A 22,812-nucleotide genomic window follows, 5' to 3' on the forward strand; every position below is an offset into this window, starting at 1 on the left:
GTTTTAGCTCTTTTTTTCTATTAAAAAATAAATTTAAATAATTATCTCCCTTCCAAAAAAACAGAAGTTAATATAACAAATAATTAAAATATAAAATATAAGCTTTTGAAATTCGTAAAATAAAGTAGAAAGAGTTCATTCTAAAAAAATTCAGGAGAGCTTATCCAGATAAAACTAACTTATAATTTAAAGAAAAATGTTTGAGATTACAGCCAAAATACTTTCCATATATTTATTAGACTAAATGTGGTTTCGTGCGTTGTACGGGTATATTTTTTTAATGTTTTTTAAATAGATTATAAATAAATTTATTCTAACAAAATAAACTAACTAGATTAAAACATAATAATTGTTAAATTATACAAATTTTAAAGTGAATATAAATTGTATATATATACAAAGTTGTGTTAACATAAAATTAATAATTATACATGTATAATTATTAATATTAATTATAGGTAAATGTCATTAAATCATTCATCCAATTTAAGAAGATCACCTAAATATTATATGGTATAATTATATTTTCAGGATCATCACCTTGTACAGGCTATTCGCAAGTATAAGAAATCGTGCAAGTAGTAAAGCTCAAGTAAACGAGTATCAAATCCCAAGAGAATTACCTACCAAGTATCAAACTAATCTATTTTATTGCCATATAATGAAACGGAATTTTAACAATAAATTAATGAAAAATAAAACAAATTAAAAAGTAAACAAAAGCAAAATTGTATTAATAGTTTGGTAAAAAGATCAATAAGACTAAACCTATGGCACAAATTTCACACCAATTTAATCATATGCATTGACAATTATTGCTAACCTAATTAAGTTTATTCTAAAGGCTAAGTTCTCTAATATTTCACTAACTTTCTCTCAAAAAATTAGCGAATTAACCATTAAGCAACAACCCAAAATATCTCTAAAGTAGATTTAGAAACTAAGAGATCATTAAGTTCTATAAAATTTACCAAAACCTCACAGATCGCGGTAACTTATCTCTAGCGTTCGCTCAATCTATGGTTTTATTACCTTAGACTAATCAAGTTTCATCTCTCGATCTCAACCCAACCCATAAAATCATTTACCTCTCGAGGCCTTAAGAATTGAAAACATTACACACAATAATAAAACTTATAATTAATGCTCAATTAAAATTAACAACAATAAAATCAATACATATTCATAAACTGGGCTACATCTTTAGTCCTAGAAAAGAAATTTAGTTCATAATTTCAATACTAAAAACAATCATTGTATTCAATAACATGAGTTCAAGAAAAAAAATAGAAAAACTTCTCTAATTGATGAACGAAAACTACATTTTTTATCTTCAAAATAGTAACCGCTCTTTTTCTTTATCCAATCTCCCTAAAAACTAATTAAAGACTTTTATTTATAGTGTTAGGTTTTGAAGGTTAATTAGGAAAGAATTAGATGCCTTAAACCATTCAGATTCGGATTAGGAAAATAAAATAACCATAACAGGCCCGCAACCCATTGCTGCGGTGGCAAAAATGGTCGCTGCAGTGATCATTCTTTCTGTCCCACGAGTCTGTAATCTTCAAAATTTGCTTAACGTGCTTAATGAACAACCCCTCGTTCTCGATAGATTATTGGTGGGATGTTACACTGAGACACCGTTACATGTAGCTTCCATGCTTGGACATGAAGAATTTATACACGAAATCCTGAGACGTAAGCCTGAGCTAGCAAGAGAACTTGATTACAGAAAAGCATCACCACTTCACCTCGCAACAGCAAAAGGGTACCTTGGTATAGTGCAAAAATTGGTACGTGTTCATCCTGAAATTTGCTTTGTTTGTGATGAAGATGAGAGAAACCCTCTGCATATTGCAGCAATGAAGGGTCATGTTAATGTCTTAAAAGAGTTAGTTAAGGTGAGAGCTGATTCTGCTCGAGTCTTAATGGAGCGAAGTGAGACAATTTTACATCTGTGTGTGCAATTCAACCAATTAGAGGCAATGAAGTTGTTGATGGAGACAATGAATGATCACGAGTTTGTGAATTCTAAGGATGACGATGGTTAAACTATCTTACATCTAGCAATGGCCGATAAACAAGCAAAGGTATGTTTAAACCCATCATAAGTTAAATATCATTTATAACCTGAAAATATTCAAAAGACACTCGTGATCCCATAAAATATATTTATGAAATAATTAACTCAAATTTTATAATAAAAATATATTTTTCCACAAATAATCAAATTAAATTACTAACAAAACATGTATTTTCAAGCTCTTAGCAACAATTGATATTATTTTTGCAGACATATCTTTGATATTCGATGTCAGTATTTTGTAATGAATCATGTATGATATTTAATATCACTTGAATATTATCAAAATCAACTATTTTAACTTAAAATTTATATTGGCCTCCTGCAATTTCTGTAATTTATATTCATTTTCAAATTTCGTTACGCGGATATGTTTATTATATTTTTTTTACATTATTATTGGTTTTTTTTTTGTGTTTTTAATATATATTTTCTATATTGAAATTCATTTTATATTGAATTGATAATTAAAAAATCAATAAATAAAATATCCACAAATTGAACTCAAAGTCTGTATCATCATGGTTCTTCCCAAATATGCCACCATTTGACATCTACAACCAAAGTTTAAAACTTTGTCAAGAAAAGCAAAAAAAAAAAAATCGCAAGATAACCCACTAGATATTATTGATAAGTCTATAAATCAATTAGAGAAAGATAAACCTTGTTGAAAAATGTGAACTTTTAAGCAAGAAACTTGCAAGGCCAAAGGAAAAAACGGATTTTGATTGTTGAGAAGAGAAAATGAATTATTATTATTATTATGTTAGAAATAAAAAAAATTAAGAATGTTGAGAAGAGAACTCACATAGAAAGCAACAACTTCAACATTATAATCTGAAGATAACTTAATTAAAGCATTGAAAAAGCCAAAAAGATAAAGGTCATGTGACACAAATCCATTTGTTGCAAATAGAATTAACCATTACCTATAGCAAAAAAAAGCATTTGATGATAGCATCCCAAAAAAGACGATAATTGTAAAACCCACAAATCAAACAACAAAATCAATCCAAAAATTAACAAAAAAATATAGAACAAATACAATTAAAGCTACATATCAATATTTGTTTTCCTTTGTCATCAATAAAATTGAATTTGTTTTATGTGTGTGATGATAAAATGAATGGTTCGGCAACAGGTTTATTGAGCAAGTACGACAAATTTATTACTGGCTGTTCAGTGGAAATCGAGAAACAGGGGAACCAAAATGTGTGTGATGATAAAAAGAATAGTTCGATAGTGGGACTAAAGTTATCCAAATTAAGCGTATAATATATCAAATTAAAGCTTTATCTATCTAGTTTATAAAGATTCAAACTTCTCATCAGTTGGATTTTTATTGAGAAAGTTATGATGAATTTACTACTAACTGTTCAGTGGAAACCAAAATGTGAGTGATGATAAAAAGAATGGTTTGACAGGAGGGCTACAAATCTCCAAATTAAGTTTATAATATATCAAATTAAAGTCTTGTCTGTTTAGTTTCTAAAGATTCAAATCTCTCATCAATTGGAGTTTTATTGAGCAAATTATGGTTAATTTTCATGATATATGTATGTAACATAAAAAGATATCAACCAAAAAGGATAGAGCAATTACAATTAAAACTACATATCAATATTTGTTTTCCTTTAAGAATAATAATAATGGTTTGGTATATTACAAATGATTTACTAAAGCTATATGGTTCGGCAACAAACATCAGATGATATTTGTGATACAAATAAAATTTGTTATATTCAGCAACAACTTATTTTAGATATATGTATGTAACATAAAAAAAATATCAACAAAAAGAGATAGAACAAATACAATTAAAACTACATGTCAATATTTGTTTTCTTTTGTCATCACTAAAATTAAATTGGTTTTATGTGTGTGATGATAAAATGAACAGTTCAACCACATGTCTATAGTTATCCAAATTCATCGTATAATATATCAAATTAAATCTCTACCTTTCTAGTTTTCAAAGATTTAAACCGCTTATAAATTGAATTTTTATTGAGTAAGTTATGATCAATTTACTACTGATTGTTTAGTAGAAATCGAGAAATAAGGAAAACCGAAATGTGTGTGAGGATAAGATGAATGGTTTGGAAGTAGGGCTAAATTTATTATAATATACCAAATTAAAGCCCTATCTGTCTAGTTTCTAAAGATTCAAATCTCTCATCAATTGGAGTTTTATTGAGCAAATTTTGGTCAATTTACGACTGACTGTTTAGTGGAAACCGAAATGTGTGATGATAAAAGGAATGATTCGGCAGTGGGGCTACAATTATCCAAATTAAGCGTATAATATACCAAATTAAAGCCTTGTCTTTCTAGCTTCTAAATATTGAAACTTATCATCAATTGGAATTTTATTGAGCAAGTTATAATCAATTTACTACTAACTCTTCAGTGAAAACCGAAATGTGTGTGATGATAAAAGTAATGGTTTGCCAGTGGGGCTATAGTTATCTAAATTAAGCGGATAATATATCAAATTAAATACATATCTTTCTAGATTTCAAAGATTCAAACCACTCATCAATTGGATTTTCATTGAGCAAGTTATGACTACTTTAGTACTGAATGTTTAGTCAAAATCGAGAAACAAGAGAAACCAAAATGTGTGTGATGATAAAATGAATGGTTTGGCAGTGAGACTACAGTTATCCAAATTAAGCGTATAATATATCAAATTAAATCCCTTTCTATCTAGCTTCTAAAGATTCAATCCGGTCATCAATTGGATTTTTATTGAGCAAGTTATAGTTAATTTACTACTGATTATTAAGTGGAAACTGAAATGCTTGTGATAATAAAATGAACAGTTTACTTAATCCAAATTTAAAGGATTATCATATTTGGACTGATAAGAAATATTTCAAATAGCACCTATTAATTGGAAAACGGAATCAACCAAGATTAATTCATTTAACATATATACTCGCACATCAGTAGGACATAAACAATTAATCATTCATATAACAAATTAAAATACATGAATGTTTTTACAGAAAACATGTTCAACACAAATGAACTATTTCTAATAATATAGTTATGACACATACTCACAGTTCGGCTGACAATAGGATCATCCTTGATTTGATCTTAGTACAGTAGATGAACATTTCCTTGAAAACAAACATAATAAAATTTAATCGATCTTCATGTTAAGATTGTTAAGGAACAATTATTCATTCGTATAACAACTATTACCTGAAAACGAAATAAACAAAGTTAATTAATCTTCGTATTAAAATTGTTAAGGAATACACTTACCGTTCGACAGGACTAACACAATTAATCCTTCAAATAAATTGACCGAACAAAAACAATCATTCAATCAAATAATAACCGTTTAAATAGTTAGGAGATGTACTAACAATTTCATATTAAAATAGTTAGAAGATATACTTACAATTCAGAAGAACGAATCAAAATAACAACTCATTTGACAATGTCAATCGGACATCCAGTCTTTATTCCATGTTAATTCATGAATCTTTGACGTGTAAACAACAACAAAAACATAACTAATAAAAAATCATCGATTAACAAAATCATAAAAAACAGACGTATTATTGACACAAACTAACATAACCTATAAACAATTAACAAAAGAATAGACGTATTATTGACACCAACTAACATATTACGATAATACACAACTGAACATATGCCCCTTTTATAACCTCTTATTTAGACCTGTCGAATGCCAACACAATTAAATACAAATTGAATACAAAGAAAAGTTTGCAATGTCAATACAATGCACCTATAATTATTAATAACAATCCTAGACATATGTCATTAAACCACAATTATTAATAGCAATTCAATGCATCTGTATACTTGTTATTAATGCACATCCTACACGTCAAAATAGTCGCAATTTTGGAATGTCAATGCAATGCACCTATATTATTATTATTGGAATATCAATGTAGTGCATTACTATCTCATTAAACCAGACATCCAACTTTGGAATACGAATGCAACAATTATTATTGTCTACATCATCACCAATAAAATTCAATCATATGACAATCACAAATCCAATTGGTCATTATGGTTTGACCTTTGGAATGTCAATGCAATGCACTTATATAATTAGTATTATTATTAATTATTAATACAATTTTTATTAATTTTTAATTATTAATACAAATCTAACATGTCAAAATGGAGCAATAAATACAAACTCAATGTGTCAAAATGAAGCAATTTGATTGAGCTCATTAAACCACAAATCCTAGTTGTCAATCCAATTTGTCAAAATAGAGCAATTCTAGAATATATTAGCAAGGCCGGCCCAAGGGATAAGCAGGTGAGGCACCTGCCTAGGGCCCAAAAAATAAGGCCAATGGCCCAAAATTTTATAATTTTTTTAAATATATTACAAAAATAAAAATAGTATATAATTTCTTATCCAAACTGGCTAAGACCCATAGGCTCTGGACGCACCCATAAGACTTGGGTAATCGAGACGTGCCATGTGGGAAAACTATAAAACCTGTTTATGAATTAAAACATCATAAAACTCTTCTAGCTAAAACATTTATAAGTACTCTTTTTTTTTTTTCTCACGAATAGATGTAACGTCATTTGCAAATAAATAAATGTAACTGAAATTTTCACAAAATGAAATGTATGGTATTAGATCTTTCCATATCTTTAATAATACGAAACAAGAAATAAATACATGATGAAGAAAACATAAACTTTGCAGCGGAAAATAAAACACAACTATAGAATATATGATGAAATGAAGTCGTGTGGCCCAACCTTGAGTGGGATTTACTCCTCCGCACAATCTCCTTCTTGACCTGGTGGGGGGATAGAAAAACATTTGAAAACGAGAGGTGAGCTAGAAATGCTCAATGAGTGGGGAACGGGTTAGTATGTAATAAAACATTTCAATAGACAATAAAAACACTCATGCTTATAAAATTTCATTTCCATAAACACATTTTAATATAAGCCACCTTTCATAACACATGTTGAAATCTCTCATGGCAAGACTTCTTTCTGAACACTATTATGGTAAACGAATCAATACTCCTGTTTCTCTAAAAATATAATTTCTAAGAAACAGTTCATATACGGATAACATTTACATTTATAAGTTCCCATTTTCAAATAAATGACATACATATATATACATATCCAAACCATCTTTCAATCACATGTGAAAACTCTCACCCAACTAGTACTCAGGGGTAAATCCGTCTAACCCAACAAGATCTAACATCGCGCGGGTTGAACCACTAAATCCATCCTGCTAGGCAGAATCGGTTATTGCTCAAGCCTTCGACCCAGTGAGTCCAAGCATCACTCGAGCCAGCAAAATCATATCCCGTGTAGTGATATCTGCCTCGCTCTGGCCTTCGACCCACTTGGGCTGGCAAATCAAATCATGTGTAGCGATATATGCCTCGCTTGGGCCGGCAAAATCCATCCAACGCAGTGATATCTGTCTCGCTCAGGCCTTCAACCCACTTAGGCCGGCAATATCAAATCATACGCATGTGTAGAATCAAATCCACATCATGAGGGGGATGGGTACTACGTAGGGTGGTTTGAAACCCGCTATCATCTCGTACTTATTCTCAAAACATTTTTCTCATGAGCATATAATAATTTCACAACTTAAAAATATAAATGCAAGTTTTCAAATCTAACAATTTCAATCCATTTTTTTTTTCTTTTAAAACTATTGCCACAAAACATCAAAATTCCATCTTTCTCATGTCAATCAACAATAACACTGCAATAAATCTCATTTATATAAATAAATCAAACATATTAGGCAATTTAAAACAATCAACAAGTATAAAAGAACATTTAGAGATAACTTTGTTAAAAAGAAAGTTAAGGATTTAGATTTTTTCACTCACAGTTTGAAGCTCAACCCTTAAGCCGAAAAATGATTAAAATCTTCTAATAATGCCCCTGCTTGCCTCCCTATATACAAAATCTAATAAATCCTCCATACATAAGTCCCCATAAGGTAACACCTCAATATTAAAATCATTGGACACTTCACACACCAAAAGATTAACATAATTTCTTCTTTAACAAAACTGTCTCATAATCAAACATTGGTCGCTCTCGGATTTTTCTTAAAAATTCTATTCATCATTTTAAGCCATGATTTTAATAGGGCATTCTAAAGACACATAAGTTATTCCCATAATTTTCTTAGGTCATTCCGGAATCAATGACTATTTAAAACACAATTTTCTTTCAAGTCATTCAAATTTGTCCCCTGTATCCAAAATTGGAGTTACTGACTTGAAAAATTCATAACAATTCAGCCCTTAATCCAAACCTCATGAAACTCTCCAAAATTAAACTAGACACATATAGGATTCACCAGAAAAAATCACTCAATTTGCATAAGAATAGATGCATCAAACCATTTTCCAAACATAAATATTCTGCAGAAAACGAAAATTCCAAAATTCACAAGACAACTTAAAAAATCCATATAAAATTCAATCTTTCGAGTTTTTGAGTGAAATAAATTTCTATACACTCCTCAAGAAGTCTACAACAGTATAACCGAAATTCAGCTTCAAACAAAAACCCAAAACATACAAAAAAATTTCGGAATTCCAAATGGTCAGATTTTTGTACAGTGAGCCCTTATATCAAAATCACATCTTTAACCAAATTTTGTTTAGGAAACACATGTATACTCTACTCACACCAACTTATTGAAATCAATCTCCCTATTTTAGTTTTGTTTTCATGAATTTATACCAAATCATAGACAAAACAATCCAAAGTGAGTTCTTTAAACCAATTGAATCATAAATCACCAAAAAGGGAAATATCAAGCTTTACTCACCTCCCAATTTGCTCAATCTCCCTTTGCTCTTTCCGATCACCGGAATTCGCTCGCCTGTAGCCACTTTTCCAACCACTTCCATCGTTCTCTTCTCTCCACTCTTTCTATTATTGGTTCCATCTTCCTCTCCCTTCTTTCTTTTTTTCTTCCTCTCCTTCTCTTCTTCTTCTTTCTCTTTTTTCTCTCTTTTCTTTCGCTCCTTTTCCTTCTCTCTTTTCCTCTCTTTTTTTTTTCTTCTTCTTCTTCCCCGTTTTTCTTTTCATTGAATGGTCACTGTTCATCAAAATATCTGGAATCCTCACTTATTTCGGCTATTTTTACTCCCCAAAACTTTTAAATTATTACACTTTACCCCTAGAATCACAAAATAAAATTTAATGAAACTCCGTAAAAAAGAAGTACGGGGTATTACATTTTCTCACCAAAATCGATCGAAATCATCACTTTATCATTTCTCAAGTGATTTCCTAGCCTTGATAGTCCTTGATTTGACCGATTTTTTACGAATCTTGCAACCCAACTCCATAGTCTGCGACATCCATTTTCAACCTTTTCGGCATGTACCCGGTGTTGTTGGCCTTTCCTAACATCACCATCTTCCTCCCCTCAGCCCTCTCACCAAAACCCCTATCATACCTTATCCGTTTACTCCGCCAATCGTCAACCACCGATACCTTTTGGGCCATAATTTCTCAAGCCTTTTCCAATCAATCCTGGCATTGGAAATCACTAATTTCTCCAATATCTGCTCTCCAAAACCCCTCACCAACCTGACCCCGTTAGCTTGTCGGTGGCCGTTTACCTCTCATGGTGATTTTATATCTTAAAAGACAAGAAACATAAATTTGAAATAATTTTTTTAATATATCCTTATAGTATTAGAAGGCTCCCAAAGTAACTCTTATCTAATGTACATGAGATGCCCTGTAGATTAGTACTGTTTTTTAATGAAAATAACTCACTTGACTGAAAATATTACCAATTAAAAGATTTTTCACAAACAAAAGTCTCTCAAACGACACCGTTATTGTCTTGATTGCTTTAATCTCCTTAACAGTTAACCCCTTAACCGGCAAACCTAAAACCCCTAAAAAATGCTCGTTCGAAATCGACTGTTCAGTCTTTTATCATCGTCTGTATCTCTGTCTCCCTCTCCTAAACAATGTCCATTTACTCTCTTTTGCAAAGTCAACTTCTCTCGCTCCATCCGAAACCCCAAGCTGGGTCCAAACCCGAGGTTCCATGTGACCACTACGGCTTCAAAAACCACAAAACAGTCGCAACCCATGTCGGACACGGCCCGGTTCGTGCGGACCGTCCTCTTTCTGCCACCTGGTGTCGACCCGGACGAGGTGACTGAAGACATGATTTTGCCCGGGTCGAATATCGTGGTGGGGCCCTATGCGGGTCATTCCCAGATTAAGGAAGCGGAGTTTGTAAAAAGCAGCGGTCGAGCCAAGGATTGCCCCAAAGATGACCGACCCGAGTTTGCAATTGTGGGTCGCTCCAATGTGGGAAAGTCCTCGCTTATTAATGCTCTGGTTCGCAAAAAAGAAATTGCTCTCACATCGAAAAAACCAGGTTTTTTTTTGTTTTGTTTATTCTTTTTTTAGTTTGTTTATTACATTTAATTTTTGGTTTTAATAAAATTATGTTTATGCAGGGAAGACTCAGCTAATAAATCATTTTTTACTGAACAAAAGTTGGTATATTGTTGATTTGCCTGGTTATGGGTAAGCTCTTTACACTTTATTTGTTAGTACTTTGGGTTTTTTTTTTTTTTTTTTTTTTTGTTTTTAGTTGTTTTTAACATTTTACTTTAGTTGATTTTGTCTTGTTAAGTCGTTCTGTGGTGTCTTGTTAATGAGAGTATCCAGTGCCGCTTTTTAATTTTCTGTTCCAAGATCTTGCTCTCATGTTAAGAACTGAAATGGTAGGAAAATTCCTTGCCCCTCTTAGTCAAACTGATTTCAAACCTTCTCCCACACTGAATAATATTGATTATAGTTTAAGCTAGAAGTCTCCAATCTTCAACCTTTATGCCCTGAAGATCAGTGATGGTTCTAACAAACACAGCATCATATTGAGAAAATCAATTAAATTGCCATTATCATTGTTGAACTTCTCTCGCCAAGCTTCAAGTAATTTCCTCTGAAAAGCTTGAAGAAGCTAGTTCCTTACTTCTATTTATGATCCTTTAGTAATCCATGAGCAGCCAAGATGTACAATCCAAATCAATTTTCAGTGGAAACTTTTTCAGCCTACTTCACTCTATAATTCTCAGCACAGAAGTTCTTGAAACTTCTAACACTTCTAAAGAGGGATTTTTGGTTTAATCTTACTTCTTTGACTGGTTAAGTGCCAAATGAAAGGTCACAAATACCTCTTATGATTTCACTGTTTTCCTAGAATTTCTTTTATCATTGCTAATTACAAGTTAATGCATGATATTGGTACCTTGTTAAACCATGGAACAATCTAAGAAGCTGAATGCTTCTCTTTATATAAGCAAAACTTTATGCGACTGTGAAATATTTGTTCTTTACTTAATATTTGGCGGATTCCTTGTGCCTGTAGTTTTGCTAAAGCTCCAGATGCTGCTCGAATGGATTGGTTCTCATTCACAAAAGGCTACTTTCTAAATAGAGAAACTCTGGTCGGTGTCCTTCTTCTCATTGATGCAAGTGTTCCACCTCAGAAGATCGACCTAGACTGTGCCAATTGGCTTGGACGTAACAATGTAAGCTGCTCCTGAATCTTAAGCTCATTAATTCAACCATTCTTATATCAAACTTTCTCATGTTAATTTGTTGCATTTCTGCTGTGTTCAGATACCAATGACTTTTGTTTTCACAAAATGTGACAAGATGAAGGTGGCCAAAGGAAGAAGGCCTGATGAGAATATCAGGAGTTTCCAGGAGCTGATAAGAGAAATCTACCCGCAGCATCCCCCTTGGATCATGACCAGTAGTGTCACTGGTTTGGGCAGAGACGAGCTTCTCTTACATATGTCACAGCTAAGGAACTACTGGGATCAATAGGGGCAGAATCAAACCTGATGTATCTTCAATTACTGGTACACAAAAAAGCTATGGTTTTGATCTGAATTGCCTAGCATTTTTCATTCTCTTCTTTTATGTTGAAACTTCGTATCAAACCTGTTTGAATCTTACCGAGATGTGTAATATGACTTGTACTATGATGTCACATTTTCTGTGTACATATAAATGAATCATATTTAATATTCTTCAAATCTTGTCTATTTTTAATCTAAAGTCTAAAGTCTTTGTATATCCCTCTTTGTATACGAAAGTCTAAAGTCTTCCGCACATTTCTTGTAGAATTTGTCTTTGTATATCCCTCTTTGTATTTCTCTTTGTAAAGGTAGTATTTCTCCTTGAAATTACTTGTCAATTATGTGATGCTATTAGATATTGTGACACCACAACACTCCTGGTTAAAGTTGACATTAAGGGGATGTTTATCTAAGCTTATAAGCTGGTCAAACTAGCTTATAAGCTCTAAAATTAAACTGATCTATTTATTTATAACTTTTTTGAACTTATAAGAAAAAAAAAATAAAATAAAAAAAAGTTGGGAGGAAGGTATTTTTTTTTTTTTTTTATAAGCACTCTGTTTATAAGCTAGTTTGACCAGACATATTACCACATTATCCTTATTTAATTTTAAAATTTTATAGTATACCCTTATTTAATGTAGTATCATTTTTAGTCAGTTTATAATAAAATGTACTTATAAGCTATATTTTCTAAATATGTCAACTATTTATCAGTCACTTATAAATATTTTAACCAAACACATAATTGTTTAAAATTTTAAATGCTTATAAACTAAAATTAGTTTATAATCATAAGCTTAAACAAACGCATGTAAGTTAATGTCTTGGGCCAGTCTTGACTTAGTCCTGATATGGTAATTAGTTGACTTTAAGTTGGATATCATTTAGTTAATATTACGTCAATGAGCCTGGAGCTGATAAATATAAAATGCTAATCAAAATTTGCTGTCATTTGTGAGCAATTGGCATTGTGATGTACGTCAGAGATCAATAATCTCCCCGTGCCATTTGAAGATTCGCACGCCTGTGCAGGATGGAAAGAATGCAGGAAAATAAGCCAAACTTACTTATTATTATTTTTTTTTATTATGGGCGTGTTCGAATCAGTTTATGCACATTTCAACTAATCCCTCAAGGTCCTGAAGTTAACAGTCGGGTAAGTCCTCTTAATGGTTATCCCTATTAGTGCATATATGAATTCAAACTCGGAAGATTATGCTAGATCCTCCTCTTGCTCTTGTGGGGACTCGAACTTAGGAGACATTACTTATTATTTTAACAGCTGATTCACAAAAGATACAGAGTTTAAACATTTGAACAAGTCACTAACATTAGTCGTCGATGCAGTTCTACCAGTCACATGCAATTATAAAATGGCTTACTATCACCTACCTCACCTAACATTTCATGAAACTCCAAATTACTACCAACTGTTACAGAAACCTTCATATACCTCTCCTGAGATTTTCAATATTCTCAATACCCTCACCTGAGCACCGTTTTCTAACGCCATGAACTAAAAAGCAATGGGTAAATAAGTCTTTAAACAACAAAAAAATCTTAATAGAATAAAATTAATTACAATATTTGAAATTATAAAAATTATAAAAGTTGTTAATGGAATTCTCCAACGATTCATGACTATAACTCTGTAAAGGACTAAAGAAGTAGATTAGCATGTGACTTATTTATTATCTTTTGAACTTTACAGGACACTATACATGTATATCGGAAAAAGGAACAATCGAAAGCCAAAGCTTCGAAATTAATCCTTAGCAGATATTAATAGTGAACAGCTGTTATTTTAATCTATGGTTGTCCAGCACAAATATTAACTATAACTGCTTTGACTTTCTTGATGATCAGGTTCAACCATTTCCAACAAAACTAAAAAAAGAAAAAAGTACATGAAAATAGTAGATGCAACATTTCTGAAAGAACTAAAGAACTGTGCTTTGCTCCAAACTGGAAAGAGTTCCAGGACTCAAAAGAGGGAAAGCACACCAGGTATGAGAAGATGGTGACAAACTCAATCCAAGTGAATTCGATTCCATCCCACAATCCAACATCTTTTGGGGTTTCGAATCTGACATTTCGGACATCAACTCCTTGTAAAGAGCAGACAATGGCGTCTTTGCTGGTGAAGGAAGCAGCTGCAGGGGTGCAGCTGCATAATTGTCTCCACTGAAACATGAGATTGGCGCGACATTCAATGGAGGTGGAGCCACACGTTTGAGACGTTGAGACTGGCATTCGGATGAACCAGTCAGCTTTTGAACCAGGTCCAGGAAGTTTACAGGATCCACTTTGTACACTTTTGGTCTTGTTGGTGGCAGTGGTGCTATTGGTTTCTTCCATGGCTTTAATGGAGCCTTACGCACTGCATGGAGCGATGAATGATAAGAGTTTGGTGCTTTCATGCCCTCTACTGTATCTCTTGAGTGCCGCTGTAAGTATGCAGATGAAGAAGAATAATTATAACCGTCCATGGTAATAGAGTTTTCGCCTGTAAATGAATGGTGTTTAACAATACATCCGCTCAATGAGTTTGATTTTGTTGTAATGTGACATTATTCCTGATAAGACTGCTTTATATAGAACACAGATAAAAGAGTGATGGGTGGTAGAAGAGGAAAGCCAATGACCGCAAGATGAAGCCGTTTGGAGGAGCAACCGAAATTCAAATTTTGCATTATTTTTTTTTTTTTAATGAACAGCCGCCATGGATGATTAAGAGGTGACATCTGCAAAAGCGAGGTCAAGTGCTGAATTTTTGACCATCTCTCTCCCATGATTAATTAAATATCTCCCTCCATAATTTTCTTTCATGGTTGATCAATTGGTGTTGTTATAAAGTCATTAGTGTAATAGTGAACATAAAAGAAAGGATTTGATCGAAAGGAGAAGACCAGCCGCCTCTTAATAGCGACAGCGCCCTCAAAATGTCACAAGCGGCCACTTGTTTGACCAAACTAACCAATAATTAACTACCAATATCTCTTGATTTTGACACCGAAATAATTCCAACTGTCCTTTCTGTGTTGTTCATAGGGTTGCAGTGATTAATTAAATAGTTAAAAAGTATTTAACAGCTTCAAATGTTGGAATCCCATTGAGCTGCATACCATTTCCACTTATGTGGTAATGAAGCTATGATGGGTAAAACTTCTATAAGGATTTAGAGTGTCAGACAGAACATAAGAAAATCTTACAAAAAAATTACTGTAAAATGTGAGAACAGAACCAGATGCTAATGTATTTAGACCGCCATTAGTGCTCGTTGTTGAGGAGTATCAGTTATTAATTACAATAGTAATTGAACTTTGATCGAGGTTCGATGTATTTAGCATAGTCTTTCTTTCATTTTAACTCAAAATTTGTAATTAACTTAAATAGGCCACGCCTGATCATGGAACACGTGACTCCCGAAGACATCTCCAAACTCACGTGAACCAATCACTGCTTCACTATGCTTTTTTATTTCTTAGATTTTACTTTTAGCATGAATTGTTTGACTAAATAATTAATTTCTTGTTTACAAATCTTGTATCTAAAAATCTTCACTCTCTTAAACTTTAACTTTTCGAATTATTCTCTCATTTCATCTACTTAAAACCTGGATTCCTGTCTATAATTTCACCAACTATTCAGATTCTCATTAGGACAACCTCTCTCTGAAACTTGAATTTCATGAATTATTTTTTGCATTTCATCTGCTACCTCACAGGACCCGAACCCAGATCCGATATTAATTGAGTAAAATAGTCAGACTCAGAAGGTCTCATCTGTGGTGTGAAGAATGAATTGTAAGTACAAGTTTCTCGTGAGATCATCACTCTAGTCTACATAATAAACTAATCAATAATTAATGCCAATAAATTAACACCAAAATACCATCATATTTGATTTAACTTATTATAATATTTATGATATTGAATTGAATTTTACAAATTTTGTCATTATAATTACAAGTCAAATCTTGTTAAATCATTCACAATTTTATTTTTAATTGTAATTATTAAAATTAAAGAAATAAAATACTGTTCCAAGAAAAGAAATGCATTGCATTAGTGTCACAAGTCACAACTCTTGAAACATTGAGAATTGAGATAGATGATTGCTTGAATTCTTTTTTCTTCAAAAAAAAAAAAAAAAGAGAGACAATAATCCTCCAATCCAATTATTTAGTAGATATTTATTTGTTAAAATATGGGCTCACGTTTCAAAGATTAGAAAGTGGACGCTGAAAGGTCATTCAATGGGCCTACCTCCCAGTCCCACTGCATGAATCGCCCTCAAAGCCACCTTAATTTAACATTTTATTTTTAAAAAAAGATGGGTTTCCAATTTTCATGATTAGCTACAGTTATCAAACATAAAAAAGCATCCAAAATAGGCAGCAGAAACACAAGGAAGGAGCTTTTGCTTTTTCTTGAAGGTTCACAATCAAATAATGCCACTATCAATTTTCATTAGTCAAAGCTGAAAACTACACGACAACAGGCCGCACTGAGATGGAATCATTTTTCACTGCCCTTGTTCCTCAATTTAACAACCACATTTTCAATTATAATTTCGAATATTTCTTAAATAGGCCTATAATTATACCCCAAACCCCCCGTTTCTCTTCTCGTCAGCTCCCTTATTTAGCTAAACATTTTTAGTGGAACCACCACCAACTTGAAATTGCAAGCTGTATCTTTAAGACAGAAAAAGGAAAGTCTCCATACTGGAATTCAACTGACATTAAAAGGAGAAACTAATATTTATGACCCACATGTTCAGTCATTATAATGCAAAATCTACGGTTAGATCGCACGAATCTCTGGTTTCAGAATAAAAGATCTTAAGGTAAATTTTTTCTTGGTTGGCCCAACACAGAGGACATTAAGTAGGGCCCTTTTTAAAGGACAAGCAAAGGTTTCAAAGGAGGTGTCTTTTGTTTTGCTGTTAAATTTAATATTATTGAAAATGAAGAAATTTGTCTAGGTTACAAAAAGGTGCTGTAGAAGCCGAAGCTATGAATGTGTAACCAGTATTTGGTCTTCACTGTAGAGCGACTTTGAAGGCCCACCAATATTCAAAACTTGTTGTTTCCTCTTATGTCCCCCTTGGTAAAAAACAATCTACCTATTGCATTTAATGTTCAAGCGAAATGCTACCATACAATCTCAAATATATCATAACCTTATCCTATTTTCATCAACATTTGAATTGAATCCCTTTAATATTTGGTTGATGAAAGGTTTGAGTTGAATCGACAGCGTTTATCACATGGTCATGGTCCTGTTACTGTTAGAGGGGCATTGGTTGCTCTGCAATTACTGCCCTCACAAATTGGAGTTGCTTTCTGATATAAATAGTAATAATAATTGAAGAGGGATTGAGTGTATCCCTTCATCTTTCTTTTCTATCTTTTCATGTGAAACAGTAATTGAGGGTGAGGTAACAAGAGGTCTTGTCCCTCACTTAGCCCCGCAAAGGGTAAACAAAAGTACACTATGCCTCCAGGTGTCGACAGTCTTACCATTCAAGCATCTGCTTAGCAAATCTTCCAAGCAAAGACCAAAGTTTTGTCGCTTTCTCTTTCCCATGCGCCACAGTTACCATCTTTGAAACTAGAATATCAAGATGAACCAGTACATTACTTTTATCAATTCAGAATCTGAAGAAGAAGAGTGAAAGACAAGATTAGATAATAATAAAGTAGCTAATTTCATTCCTTGTACATTAAATTGACAATTTGAGGCCAAAGGGCACTCCAGCCTCTACATTTGCGGGGTTCAAAAGAAACACTCCCACTACAATAGAAAGGAAAATTGGAGCCCCCCCGGAAACTAAGAGCTAGGGAGAACAAAGCAATTGCTGGACTTATAATTGCAATAGTAAGCTCCGAACTGCTTGCACAGAATTATCTCCCCCATACAAAGTATTCTTATCCAAAAACTATACCCCCACCCACCCCAACACAAATCCACCAAAATCTAACATTTTACAGAACTTCTTGATGGGGTTTATCTAAGAACGCATTGACAATTAGAATCGGCTAATGATCAATTGATGTCAATCCACCACAGGATAATATGCTTCTCCATGTTTTTAAGAATCAATAACTGGAACTAAAGTGATTAAGAATATACAGAAGAGCAAGCACTATTTACACTTCTTAGCTGATCCGAGACAACCACGATGTCAAAGCCATCAGTCCCTTAACTCCCTTGCCCTAGCATCAAAAGGATAGTGTACAACAAGCATATTATTCCCACTCATTGGATTGTCCTTGTGAGCTTGCACTTGGAAATGAAAATGGTATCTGTATAGTTTAGACTACACAGCTTTAGTAGCTCTGCAGACCTTTGCTTCAACGCAGGATCGCAACCACTTTGAATGACAAGAAGAAGTTTTGCAGCTAGACCAGCATCCACGGCAATGGTTGAACATTCCTCATGAGCAAGTTTACATACAGACCATAAGATTGACAATGCATACTGAGTACAACTCTCCGAAACTCTCATCAGCAGCCTCACCATATTTGGTATTGTGTTTGCACAATCCTTCAAAGCCTGTCTTCCCTCAGGTACACATGAAAGTTCATCCAAGATACAAAGCGCTAACTCCAAACAGTCAGGATCCAGAGAAGGCAACAAATCAACCAGTTGAGGAACGGCTGCAATGCTGACAATCAACCTCCTAACTTCTTTATGAAAACATATCGACCTAAGTAGGCTAAGTCCAGGCAAAATTCCATTGCTATGCCTCTTATTTTTCACCAGCCTTATCAACCCTACCAAAAGACTATGGCTTGACACAACCTCCGGACGAAAATCATTCACCTCCATCAATTTCCCAATCAACCGAGTACAGTTAATCTTCGTCTCAATAGACCCCTCATTCAACATATCAACCATTAATGAAATCTTGGCAGGCTGCATCAAGTTGGTTTTGGATTCAGAATCGAGTGTCAAATTCACAAGAATGCCAATCACCTCAGAACCAACAACATGCGAAGTAAATGGACCTAGCAAGGAGGAGATAACAGCAACCCCACCTTCATCAACCACTGTCTTTCTAGCGGTGGCATGAGCAGCCACAACTTGTTGCAGCTCCTTCAAGGCTTGAACTCTTGCTTGACCCTTGACTTTCTTCAATGTCTCGACGAGCTCACTTGCCCTTCCTTGTACATCCTCGGATCTCTTCTTCATGAGCAAATACTTTTGAGAGAACCAAGTGTGAATCAATTGGTAAAGGGTATTATTAGGAGTAACAGAATCATCCCAAAGCTCTTGCATTGTAGTAGGGCAAGTATAACGCCCCAAACTGAACCATTTGAGAATGTTGCACCTCTCGTAAGTTTGGCCGGTGGAAAGAGTGACAGGGTCCTGCATTGGCTCGAGGGAGATTGGGCATATAAACACCGGAGGTACTTCAGCCAAATCAAGCTCTTCAATCATCTTCTTCAGATCCAATTTCTCAGCAACACCACAACCAATAACCGCGCCATCAACACCACCCAAAACCCCATCTTTTACAGCAGTGTCCAAATCTAGGACCTGCCCATCACCACTCACAACCCCATCCCTCTTTGTTGGCTCCTGAAACATAGGCATCTTTCACAACCGTCTAAGAGGGAAAAAAAAAAACCCAAACTTTCGAAGGAGGAGGGGAAAAGAAAAGAAATATAGCCCTCAAAATGAGCTAGTGATAGGAACCCTCAAGACACATTACAAAGAACAAGAAAACTATACTACAGCTAGTCTCTTTATTGAACAAAAATCTAATGTTCATCTGCTTTTTATTAAGTGGTCAAAAGACTGATTACCATAATAATAACACGCATCAGAAACACGTAAACAGGCTTCTTTCACTTCTTGATGAAGCTTCACCAGGAAAACACAATAAGGATTCTAAAAGCAAACAGGAGAAATAGTGGAAATGAAACTTGACCACTGAAGGGATGAACAGAGAACAAAAGTGTAGTAGTAGTACTACAAACTACTAAGTGATTGAATGAATGATGCAATCTTTGAATTCTAATCTAATCTAACAACAGGGCTCAAAATTTGAGAAAAAAAAAAATTATTTATAGAAATGTCACAAAAACATGAAATTATTATGAAAAGCCATGACCATGACCATGACCATGACCTGCTGCAAAGCCTTTCTTTCTCTTACTGCTCTCTTCTTTTGGGGCAGTTGTTTGCACGAAAAAACTTCACGAAAAATAATAAAATAAAATATGGATATTTACTTTAAAAGCAAGTAAAATAAAAAGGATACTTTGGTCTTTTCAAATAAAAGAAAGGTCGCCTGCACGTAATTTCACATCAAAACCAAACCCCCACGGGCACACAACAACAACTGGGTACGAGCCATCCACACGTTTCAGTTAAAAGTATACGTACGATCTCCTTCTCGATTTAACCATTCGAATATTTTTTATTGTTTAAAATTTATAAAATACAAAGACCAAGGTGGACCCCCACTGTTTTTTTAATAAATTAAAATTTAGGTAAAGTTGCCAGCCTAAGCATTTGACCGTGACAGTTTTATTTTGCTTTGACTGTACACCTCGGGCGTCCATTCCTTGGCTTATCCGGTCTTCTTCTTTGACTGGCCCTTTCTTTTTCTGCCTTTCAACCAATCCTGTTTCGACACGTTACTATGGGAAACGTGTCCATCTGGCTATCTCTCTGTCTTTGATGGTTTTATAATTCTGTTGGTGTTGGGAGTTGAGTTGGTATTCAAAATTTTTAGTTTGTTTAGTCATTTACTGACAGTGAAGTGAAATTGATGGGAGTGAAGTAGGGAGCAAAGATCTATATTTAATCTTTTTTAATTCCCCAGATTTTACTTTTCTTTAATATTTTTCAATTTTATTTCCAGACTGGGTTTGGATTGGACCCTTTAATATAATTTAAGTGAGTAATGGGTATTTTATTAGAGTTCGTTTGTTTTCCATTGATCTCTATAATTAAACACCATTCCAGGGTTGATTAAATATTAAGTGGAGATGCAAATTTAAATCTAATTTCAAGGCTTGAACAATTTTTTGACATCACATGACCATATAACGTGTCAATGACTCACTAAATGTGGTTTTGTGAATAGGCATTACAAGGAGTTTTGGACTAGTCTATTAAGAAAATTAAACAAATCTTGATCTACCTTCTCTAAGCTCAACAAAGATTATATTATATTATATTAAATCTTCACTTGTTAGAGTTTATATATTGTAGCCACAAAATAACATAACTTGTGACAAATTAAATGATCAAGTTATATATATATATATATATATGTTAATCACTTATAGGGATTAGTTGAAGAGTATGCATACTGGTTTGGACATCCTGTTTAACAAAAAAAAATTATATTGTATTTGATATTACTGTTTTAAAAAAATTGAAAGCAATATAAACAAAATTTTTATTGTCTTTTAGATTCTCAAATTGAGAAAAATAGTTGAAAATGTTATGGTGCACTTGTTTCATTATTCGGATACTTTTTAGAATAATATTTTGAAAAAAAGTAAAATGGTATGGTTATTACGATATAGAATTTAAAAATTAACAAAAATACCCCATTTGTTTGTTTATTTAATAAACACTCTTATAATAAAATTTTGAAAATTAACGAAAACATCCACACCCACCTATTAAATACCGACAGTTGGCCACCATCGCCAGAGGGTGGCCGAAGTCGTTGTATTAGTGCACGACCGGCTGGATCTGACCAGTCGTGCACCTATATGGTCTTTTTTGGCTAGATCCACGATGGATCTGGCCATATCTTGGTCGTCGTTGATGACAGGCTACAGCCAAAGATCTAGCCATTAACGGTTAGATCTATAGTGGATCTGGTCAAAAAAATGCTAGATCGGCGTACTACCGACCAAATCTAATGGTAGTACGCCATTAAACCAGATTCCAGCCAACTTCTAATGGTGGTAGTTGGAATCTGACAAATGTGAGTTGCTGGGGGTGTTTTTATCAATTTCTTAAAAAAAGGATTTTTTGGTGTTTAGTTAAATTAATAAATTTAGGAGGTTTAAAAAGAATTGAATAATATTTTGAGAATAAGAAAATAAATGTGTATTTTGTATAAAATAGAAAATAGAATACTTAAAAATTGAGTTGTTGTGAATTGGGAAATTATTTTAGGACGAGCTTCCCATGTTTTCTTTTACAAGATTCATATAAAAATATTTTTTAAAAAGTATTTGATAGCATAAAAATTAACGGATTGTTAGGTTTATGAATTATGATCTGTCCACGCCTTTCCAGCATTCCACTTGACTCTCTGACCGTAATAGCTTGAAACAATTCAATAATTTATTTCCTAAATAAAAAAACCAATGACTGGTCAAAGAAACAGGGAATATTCCTGCAAGAAGGAAGAATATTCTCCCAACAAAAACTTTGCTTATCAATTAATTTCCTCAAGCCCAACTGAAAATGGAAGCCCAAAATTGTAAATTCGTGGTCCATTCATTTTTCTGGGTTTGGTGCAACAGGCTTTGGGCAATAAACAAAGGCGAAACAAAAGTGGGCTAGTTCGTGCTTGGTAAAACTGTGGATAAACCACGTAAATTCGTAGGTTAAATATTTGTGTATTAGGTAACGTATTATGTGTGCTTGCTTCAGAGAATATTATATTATTGAAAATATTTTATTAAAAAAGATAGATTATATTAAAAATTATTGAGAACGTTATATTAAATGTGTTTGGTTAGATTATAATAAATTGGTAAATATATTATATTTATATGTTTAGTTAGAAGAAAAGAATAAATTAATGGGT

At 33.3% G+C, this 22,812-nt stretch overlaps 3 protein-coding genes and 1 pseudogene across 3 annotated transcripts; 2 read left to right on the forward strand and 2 right to left on the reverse strand.

Moving 5' to 3' along the window:
• Positions 1 to 1,517: 1,517 nt before the first annotated feature.
• On the forward strand, positions 1,518 to 2,111 carry LOC116131390 (annotated as a pseudogene).
• A 7,871-nt stretch (positions 2,112 to 9,982) lies between these two features.
• Positions 9,983 to 12,186, forward strand: LOC116131449 (GTP-binding protein At2g22870-like). The gene is made up of 4 exons (XM_031417103.1): positions 9,983 to 10,514; positions 10,597 to 10,666; positions 11,511 to 11,673; positions 11,765 to 12,186. Exons 1-4 carry the CDS (start codon positions 10,028 to 10,030, stop codon positions 11,972 to 11,974), a joined length of 930 nt encoding a protein of 309 aa, XP_031272963.1. The 5' UTR covers positions 9,983 to 10,027; the 3' UTR covers positions 11,975 to 12,186.
• A 1,467-nt stretch (positions 12,187 to 13,653) lies between these two features.
• LOC116131464 lies at positions 13,654 to 14,618 on the reverse strand. Its single transcript, XM_031417114.1, has one exon. It carries the CDS (start codon positions 14,499 to 14,501, stop codon positions 13,953 to 13,955), a length of 549 nt encoding a protein of 182 aa, XP_031272974.1. The 5' UTR covers positions 14,502 to 14,618; the 3' UTR covers positions 13,654 to 13,952.
• A 3,107-nt stretch (positions 14,619 to 17,725) lies between these two features.
• LOC116131436 (U-box domain-containing protein 30-like) lies at positions 17,726 to 20,127 on the reverse strand. The gene has a single exon (XM_031417086.1). It carries the CDS (start codon positions 19,617 to 19,619, stop codon positions 18,279 to 18,281), a length of 1,341 nt encoding a protein of 446 aa, XP_031272946.1. The 5' UTR covers positions 19,620 to 20,127; the 3' UTR covers positions 17,726 to 18,278.
• Between the last annotated feature and the right edge of the window lie 2,685 nt (positions 20,128 to 22,812).

Source organism: Pistacia vera, unplaced genomic scaffold, assembly GCF_008641045.1.
Source record: "Pistacia vera cultivar Batoury unplaced genomic scaffold, PisVer_v2 Contig233, whole genome shotgun sequence".
Classification (NCBI taxonomy): Eukaryota; Viridiplantae; Streptophyta; class Magnoliopsida; order Sapindales; family Anacardiaceae; genus Pistacia; species Pistacia vera.